Below are 27834 nucleotides of genomic sequence, written 5' to 3' on the forward strand. Positions count from 1 at the left end.
CCCATATCTAGTGTTTATTACCTATAAGAAAGTGGATAATAAAAAATTATTAAAATTAAAGTTTGGTGATTTTTTTTAACCACTATTGTGGTTATGACTTATGAGCTTTAACTGTGTTATTACTTCATATTTGCGGTGGAAGTGGACTGGTTGTCATTCTGCGAGAATAATCGAGCAAATTTATAGTAACCCTAAATTCCAAATACGCCTAATTTTAATGTTTTGGGAGGTAAGAGGTTTATGTTTTCACTTCTTGTCACTGAAATCGAGAATTTTGGCTTAAAAAGCAAGAATGGAAATGGAAGAAGAGAGGATTGGGATGGTGTTAGTTAGAGCTTCGGAATTGCGCTCCAAAATTGCTAATTGCATTCACAATACTACTGACTCTTATCTAAATAATGGCGATTCTGATCCTTCTTCTGCTCCAACTTGTGATGAAACTGATGAACATACTGAAGCACTTTTGAATATTTGCTACGCTTTTGATTCTCTTGAGTCTCAGCTTGCTTCTTTACAGGTTATTTTTACATTTTTCGAAAATCTAGGTTTTTTCTTTTGTGTTCTTTAGGGTTTGCTGATTTTGTTTGTGGGTTGCTTTTGATTTTTTGTTTTTCATAAAAAAAACTTTGACATGGGTAAAATTTGTGAAATTTTTTGGATTAATGATGGATTTTGGCATAATTGATGTTCATGATGAAGATTTGGTTTGGTATATCCATGGAACTTTTGGCTTGTTCTTTGCTTTTGTTTGCTGTATGAATCTGTAATGCGGCCCAAAATTGCGTTATATTCTTTTGTGTTCTTTACAATTTGCTATGTGCCTATGATGTTTGCACATTTTGCTTTCCAAAATAATTGTTCAAGCAAAACTTGGCTGGTAGGGTACTATTTTTTTGGATTATAGGGTCGGGAAGGGGAGAGTTAGATGGGATTCGATCCAAGACCTTGTCGGAAAATGAGAAGAACGGAGGGAAATGAGAAGAACATTGTGTATTTTAGGGGTTATAAATGTAATTATGTGATGCCTTTTAGCAAAATGTGTTAGGCTTTATTTTTGTTCAAAAAGTCAGTCTTAAAATGAAAAGATTCATAATGGAAAGAACATTGTGTGATTTCCATTTGAGGAAAATGAGAAGAACCGATAAGAACGGAGGGAGTATAAATAAGAGACAAGATTTATGAGATTCATAAGACTAGTGCTATGTCTTTCTTGGTGGTGGTTTGCTTTAATTGATGATAGAGGTAAATGTTTTGGAGTTCAAACTGTGAACTCGTATTAGGATTACACTTAGAGAGAGACTAAATAGATAAGGTACGGTTTGTATTTGGTCTATGGGTTAGGAAGATAATAATCTAAGCTAAGCATAAGTCTTTTTAAAAACAAAGGGCACTGTGTAAAAAGCAATTACAAATGAAATAAAGTCGCTGAAAACAGAGGAAGGGTCCCTGCTCACCCGAGTACAATGTGACAACATCGTTCTGGCGGTGTTTTGATCTTGGTGCTTGTTCAAGCACATGGATTGCTTGAACAAACACCCTTGACTTACATCCTGAACCACTTTGCCGTGCACACTACGCCATGCTTTTCCTTTTCCCAAAACCTTGCACCAATATGGAAACTTCCATCTTCTTGCACTTCCAATTGTATCTCTCCTTCCTCGGCCAACACAATTAAACACTCATGTGCTTCCAGAGCTTCTAAGAACATACTTCAGGAAAGTTGTTCCAACATGGTGCACTCATGTCTCATACACAGTCTAACAGATTTTTTAACAATTACAGGCAAAGCTGCTTCATATTTTCCTATTAGCTTGTTTATGTTACAATCCTTAAAAGTTGCGAAGTGGTAGAGAATTGGTGACACCGTATGAATTGTTTTCTTGAAGTTGATGTAGGAGCTTCTATATTTTGATTTCGAAATCATGGAAGAATATTTCTTTTCCTGTGCGACTAGATTACAAACTGAAAACCGTCACTGAATTAGGAGGGGCTGTCCCATTACTTCATGTGGAATGCAGCTGAAAGTTTCTGCTCTCTTGTCATTTGGGTGTCCTGTAAGGAAAGGGGATGTCTCTCAATCAACTGTGCTGTTGACTCGATTGGAGTCTCTTCCAAAGGGGTTTAGTCTCTAATTTACATTTTTTTCCATGGTATTTTGATGGGCCATCCTGGCGTAGAGGGTTACTGGGACCAAGCTGCTTGGAACCAGGGTAACGGAAATGTGAAATGCCACTGCATCACCCTTTGTTTACTCAGCATCTAGTTTATTTGACCTGTTGGAAGCTTGACTAAGGTTGAGTTATAGATAAGGGAGTAGAATGCACTTCAAATGGTCCATTGACAGACGTTGTTTAATAATGTGTTGGAATGAGGACGATTTGAAGAGAAAAGGAGAATAACATTGATAGTTTACATTTCCTTTTCGGATATTGGAAGGGAAAGCGGAGGCAAAAAGAGTACACACTCATTGATGTTAACAATTTTAAAATAGTCACAGGTAGTTGACCTTCCAAGGGAATGCAATTGTGTTTACTGTTTATCTGAATATCTCATTACTCATGTCTCCAGTCCTTGCTTACAGACTTGGGTCAGAAAATAAGCTGCCTTACTGAAGGTTTCCAGCAGTAAGAAGAGTAATTGAAAGACGAATGGGAATAGGATTCCATGTATCAATCATTGCAATGTTAAATAGACATAAGATAATAACAGTAGCTGACAACTCCCTCTCCTGGCATCTCTTTCGCTTTCCTCTATTTCCTTCACCTATTTTTCACTCCATTCTCCATTGTTGCTGTTGAAATGTACCAAACTACTTGTGTGTTTAAAAAATGCTTATTTTAGGAAATGTCTATTGATGTTGCTGTACTATGATGTGTGCTAACCTTTAGAAATTTTGAATCAGGCTTTACGACAGCAGCAGCAATACGAAAAAGAAGCTGTGATAGGAGAGATTGAGTATAGCCGTAAGACTTTGCTTAAGAAGCTCAGTGAGTATAAAGGGAATCATTTGGATGTCATACAAGAGGCAGAAACTTTTGCAAGTATGAAAGTGGAGCATGACCATGAATTGTTGCTTCCACCATATCCAACCCATTCTCCCCACTCTCTGGTGCTTGACAAAAGCTATAATTCACGTAAGCTCTCACAAAATGGTCTTAATGGGGGAATCGAGTCAAAGAGCAATCAAACGCATAGTAAACCAAACAAGTTATGGGGAGGATTGAGATTTCTTGTTCATTCCACTGCCAAGACAATGCTTACTGTTGTCGGTGTCATCTCTCTACTAAGTTTGGCCGGTTTTGAACCTGGGCTTCGGAAGAAGGGTTCTAATATTAACATCCTAACCCTGTTCCAAGAACGTAATACTGATGATAGGGTAATTGTTCCACGCTACCCACCAGGGAATGTGACGGTGATGGAGGGTGGTGAAATCCGTCGCATTGTAAAGGAGAGAGTTGAAATTCCTTTCGATTCAGCTACTGGTAATCCTGATATAAGCTATGGATGTGGATGAAATGGCTATATAATGCCAGCCTTTTTGTATATCCTGCCTTCATGACAAGTAAAGTACATTTCTCTTTCTTTCTATGTTCAAATGATACTGTTATGATTTTGTTTGTTTCCCATTGGATGCCTTTAATGTTGTGGAAGAAAATGGAATCAAGTCAGATTCCCCGTTAGTACTACAAGCTTCAAGACCCCTTTCCACTTTTGGATTTTCCGAGCAATAAAAGGGCACAATAGAATTAAAATGCTCTCGGAAAGCTTTACTAAAACCTTTTCCAGGGTCTGACACAAGCTTTGTGATGAATTTCCTTTAATGTGTGGGATGCTCATAGATAAACTCCCATTACTTTGGTCTATGAATGCACATTAAGGCCGAAGTTAATGCATACAATCATCCACTATTTTGTGTTTGGATTTAGGTAGTTCATAGTTGGATCGATATGTTTTTTTTTTTTTTGGGAAACCCTTGTGGTGAAAGACGGATTTGAAAAGATTTTACTCCCTCAATTTTGTTAATAACAAAATCTCTGCAATAAAGCCCTGCAAGGAAAATGGTTTTTCTTACACTTCTCCTTCTCCTTGCCCTTCGGTCCTTCGCAAAACAAATAAAGGGAAGTTAGCCTCATTATTCCATCCCTTTTCTTCTCTTCCCTCCGTTCCCTTCATTTCCTTTAGTTTTGGATGCGTTTACTCGTAGGGAGGAAATGAACATGTATCACTATCTAAGAGGCCCATGTTTTGCTATGAATCCTCCTCCCTTAAATACATAACTAAAGTCTAAACAAGCCATAAAAGCGCAAAATGCCTCATGGGTTTTCGCTTTGAACCGTTCCTGAAGGAGATATCTGGGAAATTTGGCGGTCCGTTTTGCTAAGGACATAAATAGAAGAAGAAAAGAGGATGAGAAGGAAAAAAATGAAGAATGCATACCTGGTTTTTGAAACACCATTATCTTTTTCAAAGTTCAAGCTTTAACTGAAAGTAAAAACTAAAGAGGGAGAAAGCTAAGGAATATGAGAAAGAGAGAAGGAATAAGAAAAGCTGGCTTTTGAGAAATGTACTATTATAAATAATTTTCCTACTTTTAGGGCTGTTTATCCAAAAATTCAGGATATTCGGTTATTCTGATAGAAAAAAACATGATATGTTACCGATCTAGATAAATCAGATATCCGAAATCTGCAGATCGGACACCGAACATCGGTTTTAATTTTTTTTTTTTTTTTTTTGTTCTTTTATTCACACAAATATCTTTCAAATTTTTCTTTTAGTTTGATTCATAAACTTCACATAAATTTTTATACAACGTACATCATGGCTTTGAGCGTAGAAAGAATTCGGTTAAAATAGGTACTAATCACCTATGATCACTAATAGATCTTAATTAAATTTGGTTTACTCAAATCTATTTTGAGTAATTGAACAACATCCCTGTGTTTGAGTTTTTAACATAGACTTTGCTGTAAAGATCAGCAAAACAACAGGTAATCATATATAGAAACAGAAGATCTTCAAGTTATTCTTAAATTGTCAAATGTATTACAAATTGGCACATAAAGCATTAATTGACAACATATTCTTTTTCGCATCGTTGTTTTGAAGTTTTGTGCTCATGCATGACGTTTCTAAAGTGTGCTAGTCGTCAACGGGCAAGCGTGTTGAATTTGGCAACATTTTCCCTCGAACGAAAGAATTAAAGAGGTGCAAAGCCCTTTCTGGCTGTGAATAGGGCACTGTATGACCAGCACCCCGTACTGTGGCAAAGGTCAGTAGATTTCCATACTGAATAGCCGATCCTCCTACCTGTTTCCAAGTGTTCCACATATTAACCTCAACACATTCTTTAATCAAACATTTTTCATCTTAGGAAGAGGAACCCAAAAGGAGTAATACATGAATTAATAGCAAGTTATACTGCATGAATTTGCTGGCTAACATTTTCCTCCTTCCCTTTTTTTCGCACGGGCCATGGCCATCAACAAGGGTTTGTTTGACGTATAGTTGGTCGGAACTGTTGGTTGGTTTAACCAGTTGGATGTATTGGCTGATAAGTTACATATATTTGAGTATGGTTGTTAGTTGGAACTGTTGACTAGTTGAACCAATTGGATGTATTGGTTGATAAGTCACATATATTTAAGTTTGGTTGATAAGTCACATATATTTAAGTATGGTTGTTAGCTGGAACTGTTGGCTAGTTTAACCAATTGGATGTATTGGCCGATAAGTCACATATATTAAGTTGGTAGGGGATGTTGGAAAAAAAATAGTTCCTTGTTTTCTAGTTAGGAGAAAGTGTCAAGTCATAAATTAATAAAAAAGTTACCCATGATGGGTTTTTGGTCCTAGGTCAATTCTGTAACACAGAAATACTCCCTCTATTCACTTTAAATGTCACATTTGATTTTTTAACACTATTCATCAATCATTTTTATTATGCTCTTTATTTTAAATCTATATATTAAAACATGGTCATGTGGGATTATGTATGATTCGTCTTATTGTAAATTTTTATTAATATCAACTTTTAATAATTTTTACTCAAGCACAATTAGAAATATTTTAGATTGAAAATTTGTATTGGCAAATATGCCAAAACCAAATGGGACATTTAAAATAAAAAGGAGGGAGTAGTAATTTCTAATTGTACCTCTTAAAAAAAGTTTTTTATATTTTTTTATTTTTGTGGAATTAACCATTCTTTTTCATATGTAAAGAAATTATGCTCGTATACGCATGCAAATATGTTACGGTTACAAGAATATAACCGTCGAGGTGAAGTCAGTGACACTCTTATCCAACATATTTATTCAAAGCATAAACATGTGACAAACAAATTGAAGGGGTTTACCTGCCCTTTATGGAACCAAGCTCCATATGGAACACTGACAGTGAAGTTGAGGTCTTGAGCAAGTTGACGGATCATTCTGCGAGTTCCAATCAAAGGAACAACAGAATCTTGATCTCCACTAACAAAAAACAAAATTGAATCATAATCCTTGTATTAAGATGAATTAAACAAGATCATACTTGACTGTTTTAACTTATAGATTAGAATAAATACATATTAATATTGTGTTTGGATAGAAAGAAATAAAGAAGGAAGAAAGATTTGGAAGAATGAAGGATCCCTTGTTCAGATAACCAAAAAGGAGATGAGAGATTTGGAATGAATAAAAATGTGAATAAATTTTTTTAAGAATATAATCTCTCTTGTAGTCGAAAGATTTGGAGGTAATATACAATTTCTTTTTTTACCTTCCATTCTCATCGAAACAAACAAGGTATACTCTTCTTTCTTTCCATTCCTTCGCCTTTCATTTTCCTTTTTCTTTCTTAATTTGCTATCCAAACACAGTGTAAGAGATATAAGTGAATAATAATAATAAAGAAATAATTCTAATAGGCAGAATAGGAGAGAATACTATTTACACCTGTATATCCAAACTGGAATGCCATTTTGAATGATTTTTTTAAGCAATGGTAGCATATTGACCTTCACATCAGTCTTACTATAGTTTAAAACACTGTTGCATAAAAAAAAATACAAATATTTGTGATGTTAGCCACATAATCAAATATCGTCCCCTCCCCGGCAACACTATGACGACAAATGACAGATCTGAACAGTTTTTCTATTGAGGAGACCACTTTATATAAAGCTAAATGACCATAACATCTTTATGGAGCGTAGTAGAAGTCTTCATCAATTAAAGAAGATTTAGGAGGTTCGACCAGGCAAAGCCAGGTCGAACAAATAGTATAAAGAGCTAACATACTCACTACACATGGACCAGCTATAGGGCAATTGTGTTCGATTTGCATGGAGAGCCTTTTGGACCTCTGGAAGATTGAAATAGTACCATAATTCATATTCAATGCATACATCAATGCCCAAACTTATTTTACTGGCCTGCACTTGTTCAAATATACAATAGGAATCAGGAATCGACAATCGGGAATCGGACACCCTTCATGGGATTCAAGAAATCAATATGTATTTGAGGATGTGTTCTGCAAATGATTTTTATTTGACTTTAGGTTTTACGACTCGTTTGATAGTCAATATTAAATCATAGAAATGATAATGAAAAAGTAAGTGTGATTCTAATAGGAAACCTCTCAACAATTATAATGATTATGTTTGTTCTGCTTCAATCATCTCAGCATTTTTTTTTATTTATTCTAATATATTACCATTTAAAAATGTTGTATCAAATGATAATGGAAAATTGTGAACAAAATTTTTTTATAATCAAAGTTTTATTACCATGAGAATGACATGATAATTTCATGAAAAATTTACACAACAAATCATTCTCATTAAAATCTTTTAGTGCTAACAACCAAATAGGTTGTTGCTATTTTGGCTGGATAAACAACTAAAAAGTATTTGGTAAATAACGTTTAACCCATATTTTTTTTAATAAACAACCAACAACAAACAACTGTTTTGAATCAAACATATCGATAAGAGTTGGTTAGTTCTTATTAGCCAATAAGGTTTTTGACTTGTCAAACCAGCCAATTGTCATTTGCCAAACAACTCCGTTAATATTTGATTTAATTTGGCAAAGGGATGATAAGAGAGATTACCATTTTTCTCAAACGAAGTTGCTGCTCCACAATAGAAGGGTAACAAACATCAACAATAACATCATAATTATCAGTGTAGTCACCAACACTAAGTTTGGCCTCTGACATTAAATTGTAGCAATTTGAAGATACATTATGATCAACACTCCCAAAACTATAATGATTGAAGTCACATTCCTTTTGTATGGTGATACTATTTTCATCCGATATCATCCCATGTGACCAGAAATACTCATATTCTGCTCGAATGTCTTCATCCAGATTCAGTAATGGGTTTCCAATCTAATCCACCAACCCAAACAAATTAGAATGGAAGGGCTTATTATTACTAGTTACTAATATATAATACCTCACTTTGCTTTTATGAGATGATATATTAGGTTAAATAGTCTAACTAATACAAAATATGAGTATATGAGTTTCTTATTTTAAAGTCATCTTATCCAGAGACAGTTTCTCATAAGAGTAGTTTAATAATACATGTAATTCGTCTCTTCTAGCAAAACTGCCCTATTTTGTTTTTTCGGCACTATTAACCTATCAATAGAATTTGTATTTTATTCTTTATCCATAACTTAAATATATTTGGATAAAATCTTATTTGATTATATTATTTACATTAACTGTAATTTTTTAATACGATATTATATACATATATATAACTAGATATTCCCTCTGTCTCTTTAACTTTCTATAAGTTGTAAAATGGGTGAAATTTAGTTAAAAAGGAAATTGGGTTGGAGTATAAGATAAAAAAAATATATAAATAAATTATTTAGATGATGAGAAAGTATAATAAATTTGTGGATGAGATCAGAGAAAAAAAAGTGAAAGGAAAATCACTAGAACAAATAAAAATGAAAAGTAGTGTCAATTAAAAGGGACAGAAGAAATATACTATTATTAATTAAGCATTAAATAAAGTGCAAAAGGGAAAATGGATATATTTGCTCTAATAGAGAGCATAAAATTTAGTAAAGGATTAGTCTTTCTGTCTATTTTATTTTACTACAATTTCTTTTATGGCAATTATGTTCCCATCATTTTATTTTATTATTCTCATTCATATGTTTCAATTTTTTTTATACAATTCATGAAATTCAAACAATTTTACTATTCTTTTTTTTATTTATTTTATTATTATTTTTTTAATCTAAATGGAAGTGAGGGAGTAGCAAGTATTAGTGACTTACAGCAACTCCTTCTATGTTAAACTTGATAGTTGGTGAATGAGCATTATGATCTAATAATGTGACAGCCAGCATTGGTATGTAATGCCCTGCATGTTGCAATTTATCATAACAGGAACTCGCACAATAATAGTAAATATATATAACTAAATAACTGGAACTCACGGTCGCATTGTGAAACTTTTTCTATTAAATTGGCTTAATATATATTTACTGTTTTAAAGTTGTCATGGTATTGTTTTTAATTAAATAATTAGCATCATATCCCTAAAATACCCTTTGACCTTTCGGGATTTGACTTTGACTTTTAGTCAATAGACTTTTTGGCTGGACCTCTTTTCTTCTTTGGCAGGCCCATGGGTTTTTACCTCCAGAATACTTAAATCCTTTGCCATCCCTCTCCTGTGGCTATCCTCCTTTTAAGGAGAATAACCACCCACCACCTTCCACTCTTCATACATGCTTGGCTCTCCTTGCTTCAGATGAATAACTGTCCATTCTTCCCCTGACCAGTCCACCTCCCATTACTCCCACTACTCCCATGTTAGTCCACTTCTTCTCAGAAATAACTCCCCTTCTTCACCATTATAAATAGAGGCTACCATCAAGGAGGGAGGATCATCTGAAATAGCTTTCCTAGTATCCTTGCTTACATTACTTCCTTAGCCTTCCTAAACTCTAGCACTAGCATTAGCAATCCCAATCCCGACCTTCCTTCTTGCATTCATTCTACAATCTGTCATTCATTAATTTCCGATCTACGTTCTAACTTGAGCGTCGGAGGGGTTTTCCGGGAGATCACCCCCCGGACAAGGCTAACGTGTTGTATTGCAGGAATTCAAGTCGCTTTCTCTTATAAACCGTTTCACTTGATCACTCTTCCATCAATCTCCAGGTATTTTAAGTGTCTTTTGCACTTCCTCGTTTCATTACCGAAACAGTTTGGCGCCGTCTGTGGGGAATTGAAACAAAAAGTCATGGCTCCTAAAAAGAATCCTACACAAACTGCAACAGTGCATAGCACAGATACAGACACTTCCGCAGGTCACGCTAACAATCAAGCCGTGACCCGTCGTGATCTGGACATGCTAGCACGAAATCTCACGGCCGCGTTCTCTGAACAACTTCGTGCCGTCATAAACAATACCCCTACTCAGCAACGAGTACTGGAAGATATGGCTGCACAGATAAAAAACCTGGAGGAACGAATCGAGCCCCATCCTGAGATACCAAAATTCCATGAATCTCAAGAAGGGAACTCGAGGACTTCCCACTCCAGCAGACGCAACAAGAACAGGCGGGAAAGGTCCAAGACTTATCCACACCCTGGCACCACAGATACACGAGATGGCGACTCCAAAACCGCCGCTCCAGATGCTCGAACTTTCCTAGAGAGCAAAAAACGAAAAACGTCCGAGAGCGTCCAGTCCCTGCTAGATAAAAGAAGGGAGGAAAGAAAGAAGGCGGAACTCGCTGGTTCTAGCCGCCCCCTCATTTCCGCCACCATGCCGCGGAATGAGGCCACCAAGAGTGTCCTCCCCGAAGAACCCATATCATTAGTCTCCCCCCTGGCCATGGAGATACTAAATACTCCCAATCCCGGGAAAATAAAGGTACCAAACATGGCTGCTTTCGATGGCACGTCATGCCCACAGGAGCACATGACGGCGTATAAGAATCTTATGCTGTTATACACCACCAACTCATCGTTATGGTGTAAGTTCTTTCCAACTACTCTTACAGGAGTAGCTTTGACATGGTACACCTCCCTTCCCGGAGGAAGCATCCACAAGTTTGCCCAACTAGAGGACAAGTTCTTGGGCCATTTTGTAGCCTCAAAAAGGCAGGAGAAATCAAACTTCCACCTGCTTAGTGTCACTCAGTTGGAAGGAGAATCCATATCCTCTTATCTCAAGAAATTCCATGAGGCGGTGCTGGAAGTAACTGATTTGGAGGAGTCAGTTGCGCTAAACGCCCTAATCAACGGAATGAAGGCTCAACGGCTGAAGTTCCAGTTGGTTGAAAGTCAAGTAAAAACGTATGCAGAGGCCATGAAACAATGCCAAAGCTACGTCACGGCCTCGGAGATATGTCAGGCCCATGACCCGAAACGGCGTAAATCCGAAAAGAAGGAAGCCGGATCCTCTCTTCAATCCTCACGACGTAGAGAGGAACATTCTCCGAGGGGGAAGAATTACATGCCGCGTCGTCCTGGCCCACCATCTGATATGGGACCTCCACGAGCCAGACAGGTATATGTAGCAGGAGGGGAGACTAGGACGCGGAATCTGGGGGATGGAGGCAACGACCCAATGTTCAATCGAAACAGGAGGGACATTTTCTTCGCTGTTCGAGATCAATTGCCGGCTCCACCTCCTGTTACCACCCCCTCTGATAGGCGCAACTATAATCTGTGGTGTGACTACCACAAAGAACACGGCCATACTCTGGCACAATGCCGCGAACTAAAGCGCATCTTGCATCAGTTGGCTGACGAGGGAAAACTGTCCAGGTTCATCAACAGGAGAGATTATGATGCTGGAAGAGAAGGAGAAAGGAGGCCATGGCAACAAAAACGCCGATCCCCCAAGAGGAACGAAGCCAGACGCGAAAGTTCCGACACCCAAGGAACTATCAACATGATTTTTGGGGGATACACTGAGGAATATCCCACTATCCGCGCGGCAAAAAACAGCGTCCACACTTTGCTGAAAGGACCTCCCATGGCCGCATCTAAAGGACCGGTCATGAAGTTCGATGCCACGACTTCCCAGCCGCTGCAACAACCCCATACCGACCCCCTGGTAGTCACTCTTAAAATCGGGCAAATGAAAGTCAGACGGGTGCTGGTAGATACGGGAAGCACGGCTGATCTTATTACAATGGAATGCTTGAGAAAGATGAAGTTCGAGGAGAAGCACTTGCAACCCCTAGACAAACCACTGATTGGGTTTGGAGGGAGTCAGGTCATTCCGTCGGGAACGATCATTCTCCCCGTACGGGTAGGGGAGAAAAATGAAAGCCGTACCATGCCCATACGGTTCACAGTGGTAGATCTCAACTTTCCCTACAATGCCATCATGGGGCTCCCACTCATTAACAAGATCAAGGCAGCCATCTTTCCCCATCAACTCCTGCTGCAATTCGAAACAGATAACGGGCAAGTTGGCATTCTGAAAGGAGACCAGGTGACGGCTCGCCAATGCCTCGTTAACACCCTGAAGCGCAGGTCTTCCGAGACACCTACAAAAAGAAAGAGGGAAGACAAGGTCCCCGCTGTCATGAGCGTATACAGGGAAAATCCCAACACGCATGAAAGGCCCCGCCCCATAGAACGATACGAGGAAGTAGATATGTTCAAGGGGAAACAAATCAAGATAGGGAAAGATCTTGCTGACACGGTCAAGCAGGACATAGTGGCCACCATTGCTGAATTCCGCGACGTCTTTGCTTTTTGCACGGAAGAAATGCCTGGCATCCCTACCAGTGTCGCGTGTCATAAACTTGACATCAAACCAGGCCATAAACCCGTGAAACAAAAGCTACGACATCAAGGAAGAGAGCGGACTGAGGCCGCGAAGGAGGAAGTTGAGAAGTTATTGAGAGCCGGATTTATCAAAGAATGCCAATACTCAGAGTGGCTATCCAACGTTGTTCTGGTAAAAAAACCAAATGGTAAATGGAGGATGTGTGTCGACTTCACGGACCTGAATAAGGCATGCCCCAAAGACGATTATCCACTTCCAAAGATAGATCGTCTGGTCGACTCTACGGCAGGCCATGCATTATTAAGCTTCATGGATGCCAACGCCGGCTATCATCAGATCCCATTGGCCACCAAAGATCAACCTCACACGGCCTTCATTACTAGCACAGGGGTCTATTGCTACAAGGTCATGCCCTTCGGATTAAAAAACGCGGGAGCAACTTATCAGAGGATGGTCAACAAGGTCTTCCAATCTCAGATTGGACGGAATTTAGAAGTATATGTGGATGATATGATCACAAAGAGCAAACAAGCAAGTCAGCACGCCGCGGACTTACGAGAAACCTTCCTTACCCTTCAAAAACACCAAATGAAGCTTAATCCCGACAAGTGCGTGTTTGGAGTTACCGGAGGTAAGTGCCTCGGCTTTCTGGTAGACGAGCGGGGCATTGAAGCAAATCCCGATAAGATCCAGGCCTTACAAAACATGAGATCCCCCACCTCAGTAAAAGAAGTACAAAAACTCACGGGGTGCATAGCCGCTCTCGGAAGATTCCTTTCCAAGTCTGCGGATAAATGTTCCCCCTTCTTTAAGACAATAAAACAACAGAAGTTCGAGTGGACAGCAGAAGCAGAAGAGTCCTTTCGCCAACTCAAAGAACACCTGTCCACATTACCGAAACTAGTTTCTCCCATCAAAGGGGAGAAACTAGTCCTATATGTTTCTGTCTCCGAGTATTCGTTATCCGGAGTACTGGTTGCGGAAAGGGAAAAGAAACAGTTTCCCGTATACTACGTGAGTCATGCATTCCGCGGCTCTGAGGGAAACTACGGCGAAGTTGAAAAAGTCATATTCGCAATCGTTATGGCAAGCAGAAAATTGAAGCCCTACTTTCAATCCCATCAGATCATCACCCGGACTGATCAACCTTTGAAAAAGATACTGGAAGGAAAAAACAAGTCAAGCCGCGTCACAGATTGGGCAAACCAGCTAGCGGATTTCGGTATCGAATACGAGCCTCGAACGGCAATCAAAGCTCAAGCTCTGGCTGATTTCATTGCTGAAAGTACCTTCCCCTGTCATCCTGAACCCAATCAGAAGTGGAAGTTGTATGTAGATGGGTCCTCAACACAATCAGCTAGTGGAGCTGGACTCCTCATCATGTCTTCCGCGGGGGTCCGTATGGAAAGAGCAGTCAGGTTCGAGTTCGCAGCATCTAACAACGAGGCAGAATATCAAGCATTATTGATGGGATTGAGAATTTGCTACGAAGCGGGAGCGAAAAACTTGTCCGCTTTCTCTGACTCCCAATTGATCGTGGGACAAGTCAACGGAGAATTCGAAGCAAAGGATGATAGCATGAAGATGTATTTGCAGCAGGTGAAAGAATTTGTTCAAAAATTCGACAAGTTCACATTGGAGCACATTCCAAGATCCCAGAACGCACAAGCTGATTCCCTAGCAAAACTGGCCAGCTCAGCAGAAACATCCGCGGCTCGAGACATTATCTGGGAAGTACTTCCTAATCCCAGCATCAACTTCATGGTCAACACCATCGACAGATCAGATACATGGATGGAACCGTACATCGAATATTTGCGAAATCAGACGCTTCCCCAAGATAAAAGCCAGGCCAATATGCTCCAGAAGAAAGCAAGATGGTTCGAACTCTACGAAGGAACGCTCTACAAGAAGTCGTATACACACCCCCTCCTGAAATGTGTATCCCCTGAAGAAGGAAACTATATCCTTCGCGAAATACATGAAGGAGGATGCGGTATACATCAGGGAGTGCGAACTGTCATCGGGAAAGTCCTGAGAAGTGGATATTATTGGCCCTCACTCCGAGAAGACGCGGAATACTTGATCAAGAGATGTCCTGAATGCCAATACCATTCAAAGATAGGAAGGAAGCCGTCTAATTACTTGACTGCCCTACAAGCCGTCTTGCCTTTCGACAAGTGGGGCATGGACCTCCTTGGTCCCTTCCCTCCGGCAAAAGGGCAACGCAAATTCATCATTGTGGCCATTGATTATTTCACAAAATATGTAGAAGCGGAAGCCCTTAGTTCAATCACGGACAAACAAGTCTGTCAGTTTATATGGAGAAATATCATCACAAGGTACGGCATCCCCCGGGTGATCATAACAGATAATGGAAGGCAGTTCGTCAGCAAGAACACTATCGAGTACTGCGACAAATTTAACATCCAAATCAGATTCAGTTCAGTATCCAGGCCGCAAACTAACGGTCAAGTGGAGTCCGCAAACAAAGAGATCCTGAATGGCATTAAGAAGAAGATAGAGGGAGTCAAAGGTAATTGGGATGAAGAACTACCAGGCATCTTATGGGCAAGCCGAACAACCATCAAAGACGCAACGGGGCATACACCTTTCTCTTTAGTATATGGATCTGAAGCCGTGCTCCCAGTTGAAATAGGCATACCCTCTACAAGGGTCACCTACTACTCACACGACGAAAATGAGGAAGGAAAAAGAGCAAACTTAGATCTGCTGCCGGAAACAAGAGGAAACGCGATGCTGAGATCAATAGCACAAAAACAGAAGATGATCCGTAGCTTCAATCGCCACGTAAAAACCAGACGCATTCAAATGGGTGATTTGGTCCTTCGAAAAATAGAAGCTACGGGAAAGATCGTGGAAAAAGGAAAGTTAGGAGCCAAATGGGACGGCCCTTTCAAAGTCACCCGCATCATCAAACCGGGAACTTTCGAACTAGAAGACATAAAAGGAAAAAAACTACCCCGTCCATGGAATGGAGACCACCTAAAGAAATTCTACATTTAATAAAATTTGCAAGGGCCAATCAGTTACTAGTATCAGTGTTAGCAGCATCAATCCGCGACTACACTCATCCCGCAACGTAGTTGCGTTGTCATTCGAATTCACTTTTGTATTCTTATCAATCCTTTATAACAGAAGTTTCAATTTCAGATTATCTGGCACCTATGTTCGCAAATATTTGGTAAAAATCTATTGCAAATCTTATTAAATCAGTAATATCCAAAAGTCGGACCCCTTGAGAGAGGTCCCATTATCAAGTTATTCTAAGTCACTAACGAACCTATGACTTCGACAAGTCGGACCCTCAGTTTGGGGTCCCCCTAGTTCAAAACATTCTAAGTTTTTACAACGATGTTTCCCAACCGGGACATCGATAAGTCGGACCCCCAGTTTGGGGTCCCCTAATTCAAAATATTCTAAGTTTTTACAATGATGTTTCCCAACCGGGACATCGATAAGTCGGACCCCCAGTTTGGGGTCCCCTAGTTCAAAATATTCTAAGTTTTTACAATGATGTTTCCCAACCGGGACATCGATAAGTCGGACCCCCAGTTTGGGGTCCCCTAGTTCAAAATATTCTAAGTTTTTACAATGATGTTTCCCAACCGGGACATCGATAAGTCGGACCCCCAGTTTGGGGTCCCCTAGTTCAAAACATTCTAAGTCTTTACAATGATGTTTCCTAACCGGAACATCGATAAGTCGGACCCCCAGTTTGGGGTCCCCTAGTTCAAAATATTCCAAAAGATGTTTCCCAACCGGGACGTCGATAAGTCGGACCCCCAGTTTGGGGTCCCTGAGTTCAAAAGAAAATCCAAGTCTCCCAAAAAGATTACCCGCGACCGGGACATCGACAAGTCGGACCCCCCTACTGGGGTCTGAAGGCTGAAAATATTCTAAGTCCAAATTTCCTTGATGTCGCCTATACGTGACATCGAAAAATCACGTCCTTTAAGTAGTATTCCGCGGCCTCAGAAGAAAGAAGCCACGGCTCAACAAATAGAAGCATGGATATCACGAAAAATCAGGAATATATACATCGAATATTCAAAATATAGTTGAATGTTTACAAAAAACAAGGTTACTAAAATACAAGATTATACATCGTCAAAAAAGGCCTCGACATCTTCACCCGGCGGCGGAGGAGATTCGATCCTTCCCTCTTCAAAACTCGGGGTGAAGCTGACATAATCTTCAACATTGAACGGCTCCACCCCGATCTCAGACAACTCCCGGGACAAGCTCTGGAGGTTCCGGCCTTCGTCAATAATGAGATTCGATAGATCAAGGCATAGAACCTCCAGGTTGGAGAGCGTCAAGTTCTCTGGGACATCTGACGCCGGAGGAGAAGAGAGAGCCAGCTGCTCCAAGTCGAGACTTAAAGCCTCCCTCTCAGCCTCGGCATTTATCTTTTCAGACCAGGCCCTCTTTTCGGTCGCGTCCCAGACCGTGTCGACCAGTACCGCCGACTCCCCGTCCAAGACAGGAGCAAGGTTGGACAAAGCTTCACTCCCCTTTTGTTCAGCAGTTTGCTGAAGGGAAGTAAAATCCATGCCCAACTCTGCGGCAGCCAGACGATACTTCTCGTCACTAATCATGGTTCCGGCCTTCACCATCTCGGCCGTCAGATCTCCGAGAAACTTCGACGCTTCCGGCTCATCCGAGAGAAGCCAATCTCGAGCTATCCGGGCCTTCCTGGTTAGGCACAATTTGTATACTTTAGCCGCGGATAGAATCATTTTGAAGTGGGAAGAATCGGCCGACACTTGCTGCATTAGTTGCTGGTTCTGATGAACGAGCTTGGCATGAGTATCCATCAGCAAGCCGACCTCATGGCTGATGCTCGCGGACCTGGTGGAAGCAGCATCCAAGTTCTCGACGATCTGATCCAGCTGCTTCCTCGCCCTTTCCCGCCATTGTTCGGTTCTGACCAAGCGTTCTTTCAGCTCAGAGCACTTGGCCAGTTTTTCTTTGAGGCTCGGCAGGTCCTCCCGCAGTTTTGTTAATTCTTCGTTCAGCTCTTCGCAGCGGGAGGTAAGGGCGGCCATGGTTTCCTGGTCCGCGGCACTTTGACGGTTGGCGTCGAGCTCAAAGGCCAACCGTATGAACGCCTGCAAAGGAACGATTATTAAAGAAATCCGGAAGCAAAAAATAATCATATTACTGAGTTTAAAAGTTATTACCTCCGCCGCCGAAGCTTGTGCTTGACGCACCCTATCACGGGGGGGCATAGATTCTAAAAGGTCGACGTCCACTTTGCTGATTAAGTTGGACGTCGCCCTGTTAAAGCGGACTACTAAGCCCTTATGCCCCAGCTCCGGAAAGGGTGTGTCGCGTCGAAAAGGGGAAACCTCCCGACGACGGTAAACCTCGGCATACTGAGAGGAGGGAGCCGCGGAAGATTCCCCCATTTTCTCCTTCCCTTTATCTGAAGATGGCCGTGGAGAGTCTTGAAGGGGCGAGGTCTCCTCTTCAACTGGCCTTATTTGGAGGGGCCGGGCGGTAGGGACCGCGCCCACGGAGGGCCTCTTTGCCGACTTCTCCTTGTGGGAAGAAGAATCCCGCTTCCTCTTCTTCTTCCCACTCTTTTTTGTCGCACCCCTCGTCTGAGGAGGAACCACCCTCTCAGATTCATCGGGGATATGAACCTGCTTTCTTTCTTCAAGAAGTCGGAGAGCCTCTTGCTCCGAAGGCACGTCCTCCAGACCCTTCTCCACGGTTGCCGAGTCCTACAAAAGAAGAGGTTAGGAAGAATCAACAAAAACCTTTTTTCAACAGAACTTTGTATAGAGATATACCTTTGGAGGAAGGGGAAGAGGCTTATCCTCGGCCCGCTGGATGGCCCCTGAAGCAAGTCTCAGAACACTGAATTTCTTCATTAGTTCAGGACTCTTGGCTCGAAGATTTTGCTTGGCTATCCCTGTAGAAGCATGAGTTAGCAACAGTCAAACGTACTATAGAAAAGGAAAGGAAGAAACTCGGCAACTCTTACTCCGATCGATAGCCAAGCTAATGCCGAAGGCTGAGAGGAGGTTCTCATTCTCCAGCTCAGGACGACCAGGTATCCAATTAAGTTGGACGTTCATTGGTTTCCTTCCCAATTGAACGTCCATCTTTGCATATTCTATGATCACCGCATCGTTAAAGGAACATTGCGGGATCCCATTATTAAAACCCGAGAGATTGGGCTTTATATCAAAAGAGGTCTTGATATTCCATCCCTCTGAGTTGTATAAGTATGCGAATTTTGTCCTATACCCCTTCTGGTTATCGGGGAGGTCTTGGACTATCTTCAGTCCTCGACGGTGGGTGAAAGTAATCCAGCCACAGCCGTATGATTGGGAATTACATAGGCGGGCTCTGAATATATATCTAAAAGCTGTGAGTGTTGGTGGCACGGCCAAAACTTTACACAAGATCAAAAAGGCCACCATACAACCCCAGGCGTTCGGGTATAACTCGGGCACTGAGACGTCCAAAAACTCTAACACCTCTCTAAAAAACGGGTGAAGAGGAAATCTAAGCCCTAATTCAAAAGAAGGGAAGTATACGGCTATACAATGTGGAGGGGGAAACCTAACGGTGTCATAATTCCCCGGGGTAATAATATTTATGTTATCTTTTAAACCCCATTTTTGAGAGATGGCCTCCCGACGGTTGTCTAGATCTCTCTTAGTCTGTACGTCAATAAAGTAATTTAGAGGCCCGCCGTCTGGAATGTAGAATGGAGGAGGAGCTGGCGCCGCACTCTCTCTTCCTGAAGACTCGGCTGATCCTTCAAGGTTTTCCATATCTACATACAATAACCCTTCTAGGTCAGGATTTATTCGCGGCAAGTAATTTGGAAAGAAAGCAATGCTCACTTCCCAAGGAGCAGTTTTCATAATCTCCGGAGGGTATATAGGAGATACGGACGACTCATCCCCAGCTTTTATTGGTTCATAATGGGGGGTAATTCTCACTGAACTACTTTCATCCGAGTCATCCATTGGTAAACCCTTTTTATTAAGACGCCTACGTACTATCAAAGGAGTTTCCGGCAAGTTAGTAGGGTTGGTGTCTGAGTTAGTAGTCGCGACATCCATGATAATAATAAAGTAAAAGCCGAAACTTGTAAAGAATGGAGACTAGATTCATAAACAAATTCAAAGTTCTAGGCTAGCATTCATGAACAGATTGAAGATATTCAAGAAATTCGAGAACAGTTTGAAGAATAACTTGAAGAAATTCGAAAAATCTGGGAAAAGTTTGAATACCTTACAGAGATGTGAAGATTCGTCAGAAATTTGGTGAAGATCTGTCAGAAACCTTGAAGATCTTCGAAGGATTTGTCAGAAGTTTGAAGGAGGGATGAGGATTGTCCGAGCGTCTCTCTCAACTTTCTCTCTTGCAATTTGAAGATTTGAAAAGAGTTAATGAAGATTAGGTAAGATGGAACTATTCCAACTACCCTATTTTATAACAGCAATAAATGCTTCACTTTGGGTTTGAACAGTTGAAAGAAAAGTTGAAATTCCAAATGAAAGCTGGGAAGTCGATAAGTCGGACTCCCAATGAGAGGAAGCCAACAGATTTCTTCTTAAGTGTTTAATAATGTCCGTGAGGTCTATTAGTCGGACCCTAGTTGAAGGGGTGATTTTGCAAATTTTTTCTAAGTGTTAAATCCTTGAATTTAGCTGGGAGGTCGAAAAGTCGGACCCTCAATTAAAGAGCAACATCATCAATTTGTTTAAGTATCAAACCATCCAGCCGGTGAGTCGATAAGTCGGACTCCCAGGGAAGGGTAGAATATGTATAATTATTCTAAGTCCTTCAGACAATGTCCGGAGGATCGATAAGTCTGACCCTAAATTGAATCTCCTGAAAGGGAAATCATTTGAAGAATTAAGGTCACACGTTCAGCTGTCCGACTTATGGACACGACAAATGAAATGTGATGGAAGGAAACATGAAAATTTCTTAAGAGGATTTCCGTATGGTCGATAAGTCGGACCCCCAAATGACCCTAATCCAAGTAAAAAAAAAAAAAAAAAAAAAAAAAAAAAAAAAAAAAAAAATTCTAAGTATAGAACCTCTCATGTGTGTCCGTGGGATCGAAGATGCGAGTTCTGGGGCTCATTCCGTATCATGCTGGAATAAAGAGGGCTGCTTGGACCAAGTACTGAATATTTTTAAAGATATCCGTGTGGTCGATAAGTCGGACCCCCAGGTGGTCCTTCTCTTTCTCAAAATATTCTAAGTATTGAAGGAGGATTCCCGTGCTGAACTTACGAATGAAGACGCAAACTATTAGTTCACGGCATAATTCAACCATAGGGGTAAAAATGTTGAGAAGAATGCAATGCCGCGTCATTACCAGGAATCTGATTCGTAAATACCCTTGACGTTACGCGGTATCAGTTCAAAACAGACAGTTGATTTAATCCGCACAGTCGATAAGTCGGACCCTCCTTGGGTGTTTTGTTGAAAACCTGATTTCTGCAATATCAGTGAAAGCAAGGGCCGAAATATGATGTCGCGGAATCTAGATCCCACATTCACTATTTCGCTGTTGTATTAACACGTCTGGGGCTACTTCGCGGCATACTTCAAGCCGCGGCTTCATATGTCCGTTTGACCAGTATTCAATGTGTTCTTGCCTGACAAGCTTAAAAGAAAATTCGCCAGATTGGGCATGTGTTCATCCTCATGGGGCTTTCGCATGTTCTCTATGATCGTGTCCCTTCACTAAATCAATTACGATGGGTGCATATTTATCCGCATAAAGGAAGATATTTCAGGGCGTCGGGACTCTCCCCTCATATTGTCCTTCATGCGTGGGGCTAAATGTCATGGTATTGTTTTTAATTAAATAATTAGCATCATATCCCTAAAATACCCTTTGACCTTTCGGGATTTGACTTTGACTTTTAGTCAATAGACTTTTTGGCTGGACCTCTTTTCTTCTTTGGCAGGCCCATGGGTTTTTACCTCCAGAATACTTAAATCCTTTGCCATCCCTCTCCTGTGGCTATCCTCCTTTTAAGGAGAATAACCACCCACCACCTTCCACTCTTCATACATGCTTGGCTCTCCTTGCTTCAGATGAATAACTGTCCATTCTTCCCCTGACCAGTCCACCTCCCATTACTCCCACTACTCCCATGTTAGTCCACTTCTTCTCAGAAATAACTCCCCTTCTTCACCATTATAAATAGAGGCTACCATCAAGGAGGGAGGATCATCTGAAATAGCTTTCCTAGTATCCTTGCTTACATTACTTCCTTAGCCTTCCTAAACTCTAGCACTAGCATTAGCAATCCCAATCCCGACCTTCCTTCTTGCATTCATTCTACAATCTGTTAATTCATTAATTTCCGATCTACGTTCTAACTTGAGCGTCGGAGGGGTTTTCCGGGAGATCACCCCCCGGACAAGGCTAACGTGTTGTATTGCAGGAATTCAAGTCGCTTTCTCTTATAAACCGTTTCACTTGATCACTCTTCCATCAATCTCCAGGTATTTTAAGTGTCTTTTGCACTTCCTCGTTTCATTACCGAAACAAAAGTGATCAGTTATAACCTTAAAATACATTTTAAATCGATTACTTAAAGAAATTGATTAATTATATGAGTTCATTACTTCGTTTTATGGTGATACGGTTTCATATAAAATAAGCTGAAAAAGTAATATATAACTAAATAATTTTTGGAATAAGAGAATTAAATTTTATTTCAATTAGAGATAAAATATCAATTTTTAAATTAAATTTTATATTTTATTCACCTAATTCAGCTTTTGACACCACCTACCTAGCATACAATAAAAAAAGGGAGTTACTAAATTTCGCCACTCCTTTTCATTTTATCGCCACCCCTTCAAATAAAATCACGAATTTGCCCTTAATTTTTAAAAAATTATAATTTTGCCACTCCCTACAAATTTCTTATTTATAATAATAATAATAATAATAATAATAATAATAATAATAATATCAATAACAAAAATAATAATAATAATTAACTTTTTTATATTCTTCAAAAAGAATATAAATAAAATTAATAATAATAACAGTAATAATAATAATAATAACAACAATAATATTATTTTTATATTCTTATTTTATTTTTTTTTCTTTTTGAATAATAATTATTTTTTTTAATTTTATTATTATTGTTGTTGTTATTATTATTATTATTATTATTATTATTATTACTGTTATCATTATTAATTTTATTTATATTCTTTTTGAAGAATATAAAAAAGTTAATTATTATTATTATTGTTGTTATTATTATTATTATTATTATTATTATTATTATTATTATTATTATAAATAAGAAATTTGTAGGAAGTGGCAAAGTTGTAATTTTTAAAAAATTATTGGTAAATTTGTAATTTTATTTGGAGAGGAGGTGGCGATAAAATAAAAAGGACGGTGAAATTTAAGAATTGGAATAAAAAAATAGTGCCCTTTCCTGCTAAATTTCAGTGATATTCTACTTCCCAATGCGTCAGAAATAATGAAAAAAATTCATAGATAAAAACACATTTTTTCAGGATTGCCATAAAAACAGCAGTATTTTAGGGAGGCAAGTGGGGATGGGGAAAGATAAATAATGCTCTACTTTTTTTATTGTCCATAAAAACAGCAGTATCGGAATAAAAAAATAGTGCCCTTATGATTCATTGTTGTTGCTGCTGTTATTGTATGGGTGAAAATTAAAAGAAATGGATTCTCTTTATGGATGGTCAATTTTGAACTTAACGAGTGTTTGGAAAAATAACAGAGACGGATCCTATATGTTATAATTAGCATTAAAAACATAGACGTGTCATATAATTCTTAAATAATAAAAAAACTACTCATTAATTGCAAATTTTTAATTTTCTACTTCATTAACTAGCATTTTTTAATTTTAGGATCTTTTTTAACTCTAAACCCTACGCAAATGCCTATCTTGCCTATGGTCAGGAACGACCCTGCTATGATTCCATGAACTATCTCTATTTAATTTGATGTGTAATTAGTTGTAAATTCTACATTTTATGTTATTTCAAATAATATAATTAGAATTTAAATCATTAAAATTTCAAAGATATTTTACTTAATTTACTATATAAATTTGATTTTATTCTTATTAATGAAGTTTTAAGAGCTCGTCTTTCAACAAGATTCTAATTAATAATATCCTATCTACCTATCTCCGATGTATTAATTTATTTATTAATTTCTATGCAAACATTTGATATAAGAAAACTAAATTATCTTTAAAGATCCAATTCTTAATTTATTTTTTTTTCAAAATCTTAAAATGAACAATAAAAAAAAGAGAGGGGTAGTGTATAACCAGCGTAGCTTTCTCCTGTAAGAAAGAGATCCCTAGATTTGAATGCTGGAAATTTTTCATACCACTTCATCATAAACATATGCATGTCATTTGCTGCAAAGGAAAACAAGAATTAAGTTTCCATTGGAACATTAATATAGTCTAGAATGTTCTAGAATGGTCTAGAATCTAGATCAATGATGTACACAACCTGTAGAGGCATCTCCAGTATTGTAATCATATGATGTGTTTGAATAAGACCACCCTACTCCAGCAGGAGACTCCACAAATAGGAGATTTGATGCTGTCAGAACACAACAAAATTTTATATACCAAAAATGCTTTTAATATTTTTGCGAATTATAGACTTTGTTTATTTTTTGCGAATTACAGCCACTTAAAAATCAAATTTTGCAGTATTCCGACCAAGTCATATAATTCCAACCAATTTAGTGGTTGCAATCTTAGGTTAAATGGTCGGAATTAGATGATTTGGTCTGAATGCTGTAGACTTTGATACTTTGGTGCAGGTTGTAATTCGCAAAAAATAAACATTAAGGTTGTAATTCACTAAAGTCATAAACTTTAAGGAAGTAATTTGCAAATTATTTAAAATTGTTTTTTAAACTCTCAACTTAAAATGCTCTAATTATAAAAGGGGAAATTGTTGATAATAAATTAATTCTTTTTTATCCGTTAAAAATAAACTCACTTATGGTTTATTTTTAAATAAATTCATCTATATATGCTAAAAAATAAACTCATTTATTGTTTATAATTAGCTTTAAAGTTTCTTTATAAGTCAAACAATTAGGAATAAACAATAGTTAAGTTCATTTTCAGCAATTACATCAATAGGTAAATTTATGTAAAAAGTAAACTAGAGTTGAATTTATTTTCAGCAAATCGAGCAAAGATTTTTTTTTTTTACAATTTTTCCAAAATACAAATTTCAACTTTGCATTTTTTGTCTAAAAAATTCTAACTTCAATGGTGTCTTATAGACTTAATTTATAAATGATAACTATAAGAAGTAAAAACACATACGTAACACCATTTTATAGGTCAATGCATATTTTGCTTTTAAATTTTTTTAAAAAATTAGGATTTTTGAAAAAAATATTTTAAAGTTAGAGATTTTTTAAATATAATAAGATGTCTTTAAAAATTAGGATTTGGTTTGAAGTAACCTTTATTCCATGATTTTGAGTTTCTTCGAAGACGTTTACCATCTCCTGCAGGAAAGAACGGTCCCAACTCTGTAAACGCTCCACCACCAAGTGATGAGCAACCAGGGCCTGCAAATTTAGATAACATCAATGGATGATGTTGCGGAAACGATCTTGATCATTTTGGAGTAATAGTAGAGTGCAGTATCACATGATTTATTAATTTTCTCAAAACTCGTGAATTGGAAAAAGCAAATTATGGTCGTTATTCTTGAGAAAATTTGAGCAAATCGTAAATTTAAAAGGCAAATTAAACTCTTGCTGGAAGATGCTCGTTCGAGCACGTGAGCCTACATGAGCCATAAACCGACTTAAATCATACAAGACAAATTAAATTGTAAAGTTTTAAGTTTTTCATGTCTTTCAAGTTTTTCTTTTTTCCTTATATTTATATGAATCCGACATAAGTTGTGATTAGATTAGACAATTTTTAGTTTGGCTCGAAAATCTGGTCGAAACTAATTCAAAACTCAATCGATTCAACCTATTTTACTAAAATTTTTTTGATTTTATGAATTCTACATCAACCTTTTAAATTATAACCTGTCAATTTTAATTACTTGATTTAATATTCACTAATATGATTTGAAAAATCATAAAAATCATGTTTAGCTCAATGTTACTAAGAAAAAACAAAAGTTTAAATTTAAACAAAAAATAAATAATAGTTTTAGATATTGTATAGCATTAATAATAAAATAATAATAATAAATCTAAGATCACTTAATCATGTCTAATCTATCTGAACTCTATCAGACCAAAATTGTGAGAGGCATGTCTATAATAACCCAAGAAATTATGCAACAAACTATCAAAACCTACAATCAAATTGCTGAATGTCTATCTCTGCTATACAAAGATTAAATATCTTAAAAAATACAACATATTTGAGAACACTCAAGACGTTGGAACTTGCATTTCAAAATAGGAAGGACTTGCTTAAAACACTATAGAAAATATTATAATTTTAGTTGATATTCTACTACTATCAAAACAAAATTTTAAAAACCTAGGTCATTTTTTAGTTATATAATAGCATTACTAATAAAATAACTAGAAATTTTTGAAATGTTTGTTCGAACTTTTTTTACTCTTTTGTTCAAATATACAGAAAAACAAGTGTCACGTAAAAATAATTGTGAAAATAGGCTTTTCGCGAAATCGTTGTCTTTTATAACGATGTCAAACCCATATGGGCTGGTAAGGTGGGTTTTGGTTCATAAGGGGCTTCTGACCCGGACCCACTTTTCCAGCTCATATGGGTTTAAAATTGATATCAAATATAACGATTTTGCGAGAAGCTAATTATCCTAATATTTTTACATGACACTCATACCTCTATATAATTTCAAAAAAGCTAAAAAGAATCTGTTGGATCAAATCTAACCAATTGAAAAACGATCTGACCAACTATTTTAAAAGGCGTCGTTTAAGACAAGTCATTAAGAACCCATTAAAATCAAGCAACAAACTACCAAAAACTACAATCAAAATAAGCAACAAACTACCAAAAGCTACAATCAAACCTAAAGCAAAAACAAATAGCTAACCTCCATTGAGCCAAAGTGTGAGAGGCTTAATGTGAGGATCTTGTTGAGCTTCTACAAAGTAGTAAAATAAGCTTCTCCCAACCTTAACATCCACATCAATGTATCCTGAAAATTGTCTAAATCCAACCTTTGGTTGGCCAGGCAGTCCAACCACAAGATCTTCCAATGGAAAACCATCCAAATCAACAATCCCAACAAAAAATACAAGCATTAACAACCAATGGATGCACACCCTACAACCCATTATAAATTTGTGTTTTGGGATATTTCCAAAAGATACCTTAAAAAGTATGCCTCAGTACTAACTTTGTGTCTTTGTAGTCCCCAATGCCATTAGAGTTTATTATTGAGCATTATCTATTAAAATACAAAAAATGTTAGCTTTTCTATAAAGTGGGCAAAAGTTAAACCCATTTATAAAGCTTTTGGGCCCACTAACAACAATGATACTTGAATTAATAATTGAATTAAGACATTGCTATATGACAATGAATTTCAAATGACATGGAGTCATTGGCTTTGTAAGTTTTTTTTTTCTTAATGGTTTTGTAATTTGGGAATTCGTTGATGATAGTGAATAGGAGAGAATATGAAATCGAGAAATATTAATTGAAGTATTGTCTATAATGATATTACTATCTTAAGATAGGATGAAATTTTGTTAATTATTATGATACTAGTATAGAAACTCGTGAAATAAACGAAATTGTTAGTATAAAAGTATATGTAATTATAAATTTTAGATAGAAATGTAATTACAAATTATCACTATAAAATTATAATATTTCTTATAAAATAGATAAAGAATTATATAATATATAGTGCTTTGAATGGAAAATTTTGGTTATTAATATAAGCATTAATTAAAACTTTTTAAAGCAAATTTGGGTAATCTTTCAATAACGTTAACATAATAATTTTTGTCATTCTCAAAATAACTT

At 37.9% G+C, this 27834-nt stretch overlaps 2 protein-coding genes across 9 annotated transcripts; one reads left to right on the top strand and one right to left on the bottom strand.

The window, feature by feature from the left end:
• On the top strand, positions 1 to 5855 carry LOC130806470 (plastid division protein PDV2-like). The gene is made up of 2 exons (XM_057671578.1): positions 1 to 517; positions 2903 to 5855. Exons 1-2 carry the CDS (start codon positions 293 to 295, stop codon positions 3512 to 3514), a joined length of 837 nt encoding a protein of 278 aa, XP_057527561.1. The 5' UTR covers positions 1 to 292; the 3' UTR covers positions 3515 to 5855.
• Positions 5001 to 27513, bottom strand: LOC130806469 (serine carboxypeptidase-like 42). Of its 8 annotated transcripts, XR_009040317.1 has the most exons (11): positions 26894 to 27513; positions 25305 to 25412; positions 24326 to 24418; positions 24136 to 24228; positions 9297 to 9382; positions 8104 to 8385; positions 7287 to 7420; positions 6942 to 7034; positions 6766 to 6851; positions 6359 to 6476; positions 5172 to 5310 (listed from the first exon to the last, which is right to left on the bottom strand). XR_009040317.1 is itself a non-coding variant. In XM_057671577.1 (10 exons), the coding sequence occupies exons 1-10, from the start codon at positions 27135 to 27137 to the stop codon at positions 5143 to 5145; spliced, it is 1419 nt and encodes a 472-aa protein (XP_057527560.1). In that variant the 5' UTR covers positions 27138 to 27513; the 3' UTR covers positions 5001 to 5142. The 8 variants fall into 8 exon arrangements, 7 of the variants coding, with proteins under 7 accessions (XP_057527560.1, XP_057527557.1, XP_057527555.1 ...); XM_057671577.1 differs by lacking the exon at positions 6766 to 6851 and having other exon boundaries at positions 5001 to 5310; XM_057671575.1 differs by lacking the exons at positions 5172 to 5310; positions 6359 to 6476; positions 6766 to 6851; ... (2 more) ...; positions 8104 to 8385; positions 9297 to 9382 and adding exons at positions 15808 to 17916; positions 17989 to 18534; positions 18604 to 18725 and having other exon boundaries at positions 26894 to 27492.
• Between the last annotated feature and the right edge of the window lie 321 nt (positions 27514 to 27834).

The sequence above is a fragment of the Amaranthus tricolor genome, chromosome 2 (genome assembly GCF_026212465.1).
Source record: "Amaranthus tricolor cultivar Red isolate AtriRed21 chromosome 2, ASM2621246v1, whole genome shotgun sequence".
NCBI lineage: Eukaryota > Viridiplantae > Streptophyta > Magnoliopsida > Caryophyllales > Amaranthaceae > Amaranthus > Amaranthus tricolor.

Coding starts and splice junctions, on each gene's coding strand:
- LOC130806470 (XM_057671578.1), top strand. CDS start 293: ATGGAAATGGAAGAAGAGAGGATTGGGATGGTGTTAGTTAGAGCTTCG. Junction 518..2,902: donor CTCAGCTTGCTTCTTTACAG/GTTATTTTTACA, acceptor ATTTTGAATCAG/GCTTTACGACAGCAGCAGCA.
- LOC130806469 (XM_057671570.1), bottom strand. CDS start 19,890: ATGGATGTCGCGACTACTAACTCAGACACCAACCCTACTAACTTGCCG. Junction 18,726..18,797: donor TAGCTTGGCTATCGATCGGA/GTAAGAGTTGCC, acceptor ATGCTTCTACAG/GGATAGCCAAGCAAAATCTT. Junction 18,535..18,603: donor CTCTTCCCCTTCCTCCAAAG/GTATATCTCTAT, acceptor CTTCTTTTGTAG/GACTCGGCAACCGTGGAGAA.